The following is a 9,503-nucleotide window of genomic DNA, read 5'->3' on the forward strand; positions in this document are numbered from 1 at the left end:
TAAAGCATTTTAATTGTTTTTAAACGTTTTTAGAGCATTTTAAAACCTCTTTTTTTTTAACATTTTAAGATGATTTTAAAGCATTTTAAAATCATTTTAAAGTATTTTAAAACATTTTTAATTGCTTTTAAAGTATTTTAAATTTATTTTTAAAGCATTTTAATTTTTTTTTTTGACAGAAACCGTTATGTTGATATATTGATTCTTGGCTGGAAAGCCTTAATTCAGATTACAATGAGGTAAACAGAGATCAGATCTCTCATCTACCAGGCACCAAGTGGTTTCCTTTCAAACGATCCTGCGACTTTTTCTAGCTGTAGTTCTTGTAGCTTTGTCTATTTTTCCTAAATTACAGATGCAAACAAACTGCTTTAATAAGAGACAATAAAACATTTGAAACAGACGGTTAAGGGATGGGGTCCCAGCCTTCGTCTCTGTCTCTTAGAAGGACTCTAGGGGGGAGGAGGATAGCTTTGTTGGCTTCAACATCGACATCTTTATTGTTGTCTCTCTTTATATGAAGAAACTCCAAATTCTAAAAGGTATTTGTCAGGAATCTGATTCTGCTCAGAAGTCTTGATAATCTTAAATCTGAGGGAGAGGAATTGTCCACCATGGCCTTTATAATGGACTGGGAGTCTCCAAAAATAGTTGCATCTTTGATACCCAAAGAGATGAGCAGCTTGAGACCCTGTAGAAGAGCCAGAGCTTCGGCTTGAATTCTGGAGTTGAACCCCACTCCCCAAGCATATCTGGATTCGATTCTGCCATTTGCGTTTTTAATAACACCACCTGCTCTAGAGCTGCCGGGGTTGCCTTTTGCAGCACCGTCGAAGAATAGAGTTTTTCTTGCCTTCTTTTTGCAAAGATCAATGAGCTCTGCAACATTGAGATAGATTTTCAAATGCTTAAGGATATGAGGGGGGTCTGACTTTATCAATGAATTGGAGGCCCAAAGCATCGCCCCAAGCAGCATCATGGTCGCTAAGATCTACTATGTCTAGCTGGTCTCCAAAACATTCTTTCAAATGACTTTTGATTTTTACCCAAATTATCCTGGAGTCACTCTTTTGCCATTGAAGATCCTATGGTTTCTTTCCAGCCATATGTGCCAGCAGGTTAATTTAGGAATAGTAAGCCAGGCTTGTTTGATATGCAGATTCTGAGATGAGCCACCTGGATACATGCGCTTCCATTTAGAGAACAAGTCTGAGCAATGAATAGGAGGGGCGAAGTCAGAGTTTAAAGGCTTTAACACTTCCTTCCATAGATCGGCTGCAAAGCTACATGAGAGCATCATGTGAGCGGCAATTTCTTCGTGGTCTTCACACAGCAAGCAACGAGAGGGTCCAATAACGCCTCTTTTACGAAGCCTGTCCTCAGTCAAGATCCTGTGATGGTAGAGGAGCCAGCAAAAGATGTCTATCTTGGGAAACATTGATTGAGACCAGATCCCCTGCCAGGGCTTCGGTTCTGGTGGCACATTCGGTTTCTGAGAGAGATGATTGTAACCTTTTGAGACTGTGTAATTGCCCGCGACTGAACCCCATCCCCGCGTGTCTGCTTTCCTGGTATTCAATGGGGCTTTGCCGTTTAAGTGAATGAGGAGGGTGGCATATTCGTTGGATAGATGCGATGGAACCTCCAGATTTCTCCATCTCTGCCAGTTGTTGTTCTCCCATTGCGATAGATCCCACAGCGTTTTAACGCCTGCTCTATCCATCCATTATTTTAACTGAGACAGGGATCGATCATCAGCAAGGGGGTCGCTGCTCATAATGCGATCCTCCCAAATATTAATGTGCTTTCCGTTTCCAGGTATCCAATGCACATGCTGTTTAATTAAGACAGAGGCTTTCTCGCACAACTTATGTATCATAGTTCCAGTGGAGGTAATAGGATTGTCCAGGCATCGTGCTCTCTGCCCACGGAAGTATTTTTTCCAAAGCGCAAGCTGAGCCCAACCCGGGTTTGGAGCAATTATCCTCCATAACAGCTTTGCGCCCAATGCTATATTTTGTTTACTGATATTCTTAAAATGCAGCCCGCCTACCATTCTGGGCAAGGAGATTGTGTCCCAGCTTATTAACGGAATTCTCTTCTCATTTGCTTTGCCACCTTTCCAAAAGAAGTTTCTAATATACTCCTCCATTTTCCTTGTGATGCCAATGGGAGCCATCATCACTGCAACCTGGTAAATGGGAAGGCTATTCAGAACAAATTTTATAAGCACTGTCTTACCTGCTAGATTGAGCTAGTTGAATCCCCAGGAACGAATTTTAGACTTTAATTTTTCCATCATAGGCAGCCAATCTCTGCTGAGGGCTCTTTTTTGGAAGACAGGGAGGCCCAGATACTTGAAGGATGACCAAGTAAAAGAGGGTGCAAAACCAAAACAGTTAGATATGGCTTGAATCGATTTGATCGTTGCATTCCAACAATAAATGTGGCATTTGCCTTTGTTGAGGCTGCTTCCTGAGTCTTCGCAGTAGGCATCCACCACTTCTTTGAATCTTATAGCCAAGGGTAAGGAGGCAGCACCCAGCAGGAGAGAGTCATCCGCAAACAGTGCATGATTTATGCTTTTAACACCTCTTACTATGTTTAGTCCCATTATTTCTTGGTTAGTCTGCTTTTTATTCAAGAGGAAGCTGAGGACAAAGGCTTGGAGGGCAAAGAGCAAGGGGGATAGGGGACACCCTTGCCTCAGCCCTCTAGAGGCTTTGAAAAAGTCAGCGGCCCTCCCATTCATCAAAGGGGCGATCCATGGCTCACTGATACATGCCTTGATCCAACTGATGAATTTGGCCCCAAACCCAAACTTATGCAAAACATCAAACAAAAATCTGTGTCTCACCCTGTCAAAGGCGCTTTCCAGGTCTAATTTGACAACCATTCCTTTCTCTTTCCAGGTCAAGCTTGAGTGAATCACCTCTTGGACCAGGATGTAATTATCCACTATCTGTCTTCCTTGAATAAAACCTCCCTGATTCTCTGGAATAATGGAAGGAAGAATAGTTTTCAGCCTGTTGGCAATCACTTTTGTTATCAGTTTGTAGCCTATGTTGCAAAGGGAGATGGGGCAGAATCTGGAGAAGGTGTTGGCTCCTTTTTCCTTAGGGATAAGGGCTAGGAAAGCCGAATTGGTGCTACCCCCTAATTTCTGACAAGCTTGAGATTTTCGAATCATTCTACACAAGTCTTTTTCCACAATCTACCAACAATTCTACAGGAATCTGGCAGTGAATCCATCTGGGCCCAGGGCCTTGTCAGGTTCCATGGCAAAAAGAGCGGTTTTTGATTTCTTCGTTGGTGACTTTGGCTTCCAAGGACTGGTTCTTTCTAGCCGATTTTAGAGTGGGCACCTAATTGACTAAGGTGGAAGTCTGCCCCAGGGCCTCTTTCTCACTATATAGGTTTTTGAAATGGAGGAAGGCATCATTTTTTATACTTTGCAGATCTCTGTGATTGGTGTTCTCTACCTTAATTTCAGAGATGGAGTTGAAATTTTTCCGAGCTTGAGCTTGCTTGTGGAAGAAGGCAGAGTTTCTATCTCCTGCCTTGAGCCAAAGCCTCCGAGATTTGACCCTCCAATACTCTTCCTCGGCCGAACTTGCTTTGAGAAGCTTTTGCTGAAGATCTGCCTCCTTATCAAGGACTTCTTTTGTGATCACTTCATTTTCCGATTTCAGGTGATGGTTCTTGAGGCATTCTTGAATCTTTTTCCTTTCCATTGCTGGGTTAGGAAGGGATTTTGCCCAAGTTTTCAAGGCAGCTTTCACCCTCCTAAGCTTTTCTTCCCAAACAAAGAAGGCAGAGCTGTTGACAGGTTGCTTCCAAGTGTCTTTTACTAATTGCATAAAGGACTATTCCTTGACCCAAATGGAACTGAATTTAAAAGGAATGGGACCTTGATCCATGTGAGCCACAAGATCAAGTTTTATGGGTCTGTGGTCAGATACACTGCAAGGGAGAATATGCATTCTAGATTCTAAACCAAGAAGAAGAAAGGAACTTTGAACAAGAAATCTGTCTAACCTTGCAGCTATGTGACCCGGACCGAGCCTTCTATTGGTCCAGGTGTACTTGCCCGACGAAGGTTTGATGTCAATCATATCCCAATCCTGGATCAGATCCTCCACCCATTCACGTGCCAGATCCCTTACTATGCTTCCTCCACGTTTTTCCGCTAGAGATAAAGTGAGATTTAGATCTCTAGCAATGATGATATTTGCTAAATCTTCAGATTCTGCCAGTCCTCTAATGGAATCCCAACAGATATTTTTCTCTCCTGCACTAACTGGAACATACACATTAAAGAGACAGAGGGTCTCAACTGAGTCTGCATGTTTCAACTTTGTGAACAGCCAATGTGGGTTGGCGACCTCTTTAACCTTTGAGAATTTTTTTGCATTCCAGAGGGTGCCCGGGCCTCATGAGGCCCCCCTGGCTGAGACTGCTTGTCCTTCACTTCTTTTCCATAAGTTTTTCCGATATGGAGGAAGACCTTATCCTCCATTTTAGTCTCCTGGATTAGGAGTGTGTCGGGAGAGTCAAATCTTATCAGACTTTTGATGGCTTCTTCTTTTATTTTGCTTCCCATACCCCTACAATTCCAGGAGACGATCTTCATCACTTGCTTTTGGAGTGGGGAGCTCCTTTAGAGCTCTGGTGCTGGTTTCCAATCATCTTCGGGGTTTTAGCCAAAAGTTTCTCAAGGGTAGGCTGACTTCCTTGCAATTTGTCCTTGTAAGTCTCCTGCTCCCTTTTTTTCGCGGGCAATTTTTCGGCCTCTCAATGATCTTCTGGCCGAGGATTGCGAGGCTGCTATTTCACCTTCTTCTTCTGAGTCCTCTGAGCTTTGCACTTTCTCAGCCTCTTCTGTGGGTATCTCTTCCATTCTGTCTACATTTTTTTCGACTTGCTTTGGCTTTGAGGGGGGCTCTTTGTGGGGTGATCCTTCATTCTGTATCTCTATTCCTTGAGAGTCCTCTGTTGCTGAGCTTAGTTGGATGAATTTATTTCCTTGTTCTTCCATGTGAGAAGTTTGAAGCCCAGAGCCTATCTGGGGAGTGTTGGCATTGTTGTTTCCAGTTCTTGGGGCTTTGCTTTTGGTTCTTTTGACCTGCGTCCATCCTTCCCCCTTGATTTTCTCTACTTCACTGTTTTTTGGACAGTCCCTAGAAAAATGGCCGTAGACATGGCACTTCCTGCACTTGAACAGAAGCTGCTCATAATCCAGTTTTTGAACAAGTGACCAGCTTCCAACCCTAATCTTTATTGCCTCAGGCAGACTGACCTCAAGGTCAACTTCAACGCAGATTCTAGCACAGTCAAATTGACCTCTGCTGTTGGCGCGGTCAATGAATTTTCCTAGGGTATTTCCGATGTGTTTGAGGGATTCGCAGTTCTAGTAGTGCATTGGCAGATTGGGCAAACGAACCCACACAGGGATGGCTGAGGGGACGTCAAATTATGGGTAAAAGTCAGGCATCCACCTGTTAAGATACAGCCCTTGAGGGCCCATGAAATAGGGACCATTGTGGAATCATCTCATCTTCTTTTTCAGCAAACTCAAACAGGAAGAAACCCTTCCCCAGAAAGTACGAGGTGACTCTGCTTTTAATGAGCAGCGCCCAGTTCCTTGCGACCCAGCTCTCTGTGGTTTTGGGGGAGGGCCAGAGCCCAGTGAACTGCCCAACCAAAGCTCGCTCCGCTAAAGAAAGGGTGACCTGGATCGACTTCTCATGGGGAAGCGAGATCTCAGGGATGTCGTCCAAACGCTTTACAAATTTCGCAGCCTCTGTCATTTTCTTATTTGGAAGAGAGTTCAGCAGGTTGACAAAAGCCTTGACTTCAGAAGAAGGGGGCAAAGGGGACTCCGATGAGGCAGCCATAGCTCGATCTAATCGAGCTCACCCAAAACCAACGATCATATCTCCCCAAAACCGCTCAGAAGGAGCCCCAAGAAGGAGCAAGGGCCGATCCACCGATTAGAAAGACGGACACCTTGCAGAAGAAGCGTTGCGCAGAAGAGGGAAACCCTCCAAAACGCCCTCAGGGCCGAGGCGACGGCCTCAGGCGCAGGGTTATGTAGGCGATCCGATCGGCGTGAGCTTAGACACTCCCTTCCGTAAACTGTTCGTTGTGTTCCCGCTTTTAAAGCATTTTAAATTATTCTTAAAGCCCTTTAACTTATTTTTAAAGCATTTTAAATTGTTTTTAAAGCATTTGTAATCGTTTAAAATTGTTCTTAAAGCAATTTAAATTATTTTGAAGTATTTTAATTCATTTTGAAAACATTGTAAACTATGTTTAAGCATTTTAAATTGTTATTAAAGTTCTTTAAACCTTTTCAAAATTGTTTTTAGAACATTTTAAAATGGTTTTAGAGCATTTTCGATGGTTCATAAAGCACTTAAACTTATTTTTAAAGAATTTAAAAATGTCTTTAAAACATTTTAAATTGTTTTGAAAGCATTTTAAATTGTTTGTAAAGCATTTTGAAAACATGTTAAAGCACTTTAAATCTTTCTAAATTGCTCTTAAAGCATTTAAAGATGTCCTTAAAACATTTTAAACTTTTTGGGAACCATTTTAAGATGTTTTAAAAAGATTTTAAAAGCACTTTAAATTGTTTTTAAAACATTTCTAATTGTTTTTAAAGTATTTCAAATTGTTTTTAAACCATTTTGAAAGCATTTAAAATTGTTTTTAAACCATTTTAAATTATTCTGAACTGTTTTTAGAGCATTTTGAATTGTATCAAAAACATTTTAAATTGTTTTGAAGACATTTTATATTGTTTTGAAAGCATTCGAAATTGTTTGTAAAGCGTTTTAAAAACATGTTAAAGCATCTTAGATTGTTTTTAAAGCCTTTTAAATTCATTCTAAAGCGTTTAAAATTGTTTTTAAAGCATTTAAAACTATTTTGAAAGCATTTAAAAATGTCTTTAAAACATTTTAAATTATTTTGAAACCATTTTAGGATGTTTCGAAAAATATTTTAAAATCATTTTAAAGCATTTCTAATTGTTTTTAAAGCATTTGTAATCGTTTAAAATTATTCTTAAAGCAATTTAAAATATTTTAAAGTATTTTAAAACATTTTTAATTGCTTTTAAAGTATTTTAAAACCATTTTAAATTTCTTTTTAAAGCATTTTAAATTGCTTTTAAAGCATTTTAAATTATTCTTAAAGCCCTTTAACTTATTTTTAAAGCATTTCTAATTGTTTTTAAAGCATTTGTAATCGTTTAAAATTGTTCTTAAAGCAATTTAAATTATTTTGAAGTATTTTAATTCGTTTTGAAAACATTGTAAACTGTGTTTAAGCATTTTAAATTGTTATTAAAGTTCTTTAAACCTTTTCAAATTGTTTTTAGAACATTTTAAAATGGTTTTAGAGCATTTTCGATGGTTCATAAAGCACTTAAACTTATTTTTAAAGAATTTAAAAATGTCTTTAAAACATTTTAAATTGTTTTTGAAGCATTTTAAAAACATTTAAAATTGTTCTTAAAGCAATTCAAATGGTTTAAAATTGTTTTGAAAGTATTGTAAACAATTTTTAAAGTGTTTTAAATTGTTTTCAAAGCATTTTAAAAACATTTTAAAGCTTTTTAAATTGTTGTTAAAGCATTTCAAATTGTTTTTAAACCATTTTAATATTGTTTTTAAACCATTTTAAAGTGTTTTAAATTGTTTTGAATTTTTAAAATTGTTTTTAAACCATTTTAAAGCGTTTTAAATTGTTTTTAAATTGTTTTGAGTTGTTCTTAGAGCATTTTAAATTGTATCGAAAACATTTTAAATTGTTTTGAAAACATTTTATATTGTTTTGAAAGCATTTTAAATTGTTTGTAAAGCATTTTGAAAACATGTTAAAGCACTTTAAATCTTTCTAAATTGCTCTTAAAGCATTTAAAGATGTCCTTAAAACATTTTAAACTTTTTGGGAACCATTTTAAGATGTTTTAAAAAGATTTTAAAAGCACTTTAAATTGTTTTTAAAACATTTCTAATTGTTTTTAAAGTATTTCAAATTGTTTTTAAACCATTTTGAAAGCATTTAAAATTGTTTTTAAACCATTTTGAAAGCATTTAAAATTGTTTTTAAACCATTTTAAATTATTCTGAACTGTTTTTAGAGCATTTTGAATTGTATCAAAAACATTTTAAATTGTTTTGAAGACATTTTATATTGTTTTGAAAGCATTCGAAATTGTTTGTAAAGCGTTTTAAAAACATGTTAAAGCATCTTAGATTGTTTTTAAAGCCTTTTAAATTCATTCTAAAGCGTTTAAAATTGTTTTTAAAGCATTTAAAACTATTTTGAAAGCATTTAAAAATGTCTTTAAAACATTTTAAATTATTTTGAAACCATTTTAGGATGTTTCGAAAAATATTTTAAAATCATTTTAAAGCATTTCTAATTGTTTTTAAAGCATTTGTAATCGTTTTTCATTAATTTTAAAGCATTTTAATTGTTTTTAAACGTTTTTAGAGCATTTTAAAACCTTTTTTTTTAACATTTTAAGATGATTTTAAAGCATTTTAAAATCATTTTAAAGTATTTTAAAACATTTTTAATTGCTTTTAAAGTATTTTAAAACCATTTTAAATTTCTTTTTAAAGCATTTTAAATTGCTTTTAAAGCATTTTAAATTATTCTTAAAGCCCTTTAACTTATTTTTAAAGCATTTCTAATTGTTTTTAAAGCATTTGTAATCGTTTAAAATTGTTCTTAAAGCAATTTAAATTATTTTGAAGTATTTTAATTCGTTTTGAAAACATTGTAAACTGTGTTTAAGCATTTTAAATTGTTATTAAAGTTCTTTAAACCTTTTCAAAATTGTTTTTAGAACATTTTAAAATGGTTTTAGAGCATTTTCGATGGTTCATAAAGCACTTAAACTTATTTTTAAAGAATTTAAAAATGTCTTTAAAACATTGTAAATTGTTTTTGAAGCATTTTAAAAACATTTAAAATTGTTCTTAAAGCAATTCAAATGGTTTAAAATTGTTTTGAAAGTATTGTAAACAATTTTTAAAGTGTTTTAAATTGTTTTCAAAGCATTTTAAAGCTTTTTAAATTGTTGTTAAAGCATTTCAAATTGTTTCTAAACCATTTTAATATTGTTTTTAAACCATTTTAAAGTGTTTTAAATTGTTTTGAACTTTTAAAATTGTTTGTAAACCATTTTAAAGCGTTTTAAATTGTTTTGAGTTGTTCTTAGAGCATTTTAAATTGTATCGAAAACATTTTAAATTGTTTTGAAAACATTTTATATTGTTTTGAAAGCATTTTAAATTGTTTGTAAAGCATTTTGAAAACATGTTAAAGCACTTTAAATCTTTCTAAATTGCTCTTAAAGCATTTAAAGATGTCCTTAAAACATTTTAAACTTTTTGGGAACCATTTTAAGATGTTTTAAAAAGATTTTAAAAGCACTTTAAATTGTTTTTAAAGCATTTCTAATTGTTTTTAAAGTATTTCAA

At 35.6% G+C, this 9,503-nt stretch overlaps 2 protein-coding genes across 2 annotated transcripts; both read right to left on the bottom strand.

Annotated features, from left to right (window-relative positions):
- Window positions 1–535: 535 nt before the first annotated feature.
- LOC149169760 (uncharacterized) lies at window positions 536–979 on the bottom strand. Its single transcript, XM_089425324.1, has one exon. It carries the CDS (start codon window positions 977–979, stop codon window positions 536–538), a length of 444 nt encoding a protein of 147 aa, XP_089281450.1.
- Window positions 980–1,051: 72 nt separating this feature from the next.
- LOC149169761 (uncharacterized) lies at window positions 1,052–1,723 on the bottom strand. The gene has a single exon (XM_089425325.1). It carries the CDS (start codon window positions 1,721–1,723, stop codon window positions 1,052–1,054), a length of 672 nt encoding a protein of 223 aa, XP_089281451.1.
- Between the last annotated feature and the right edge of the window lie 7,780 nt (window positions 1,724–9,503).

The sequence above is a fragment of the Pinus tabuliformis genome, chromosome 4_2, assembly GCF_031772625.1.
Source record: "Pinus tabuliformis cultivar Carrire ecotype Pingquan chromosome 4_2, CPIR1, whole genome shotgun sequence".
NCBI lineage: Eukaryota > Viridiplantae > Streptophyta > Pinopsida > Pinales > Pinaceae > Pinus > Pinus tabuliformis.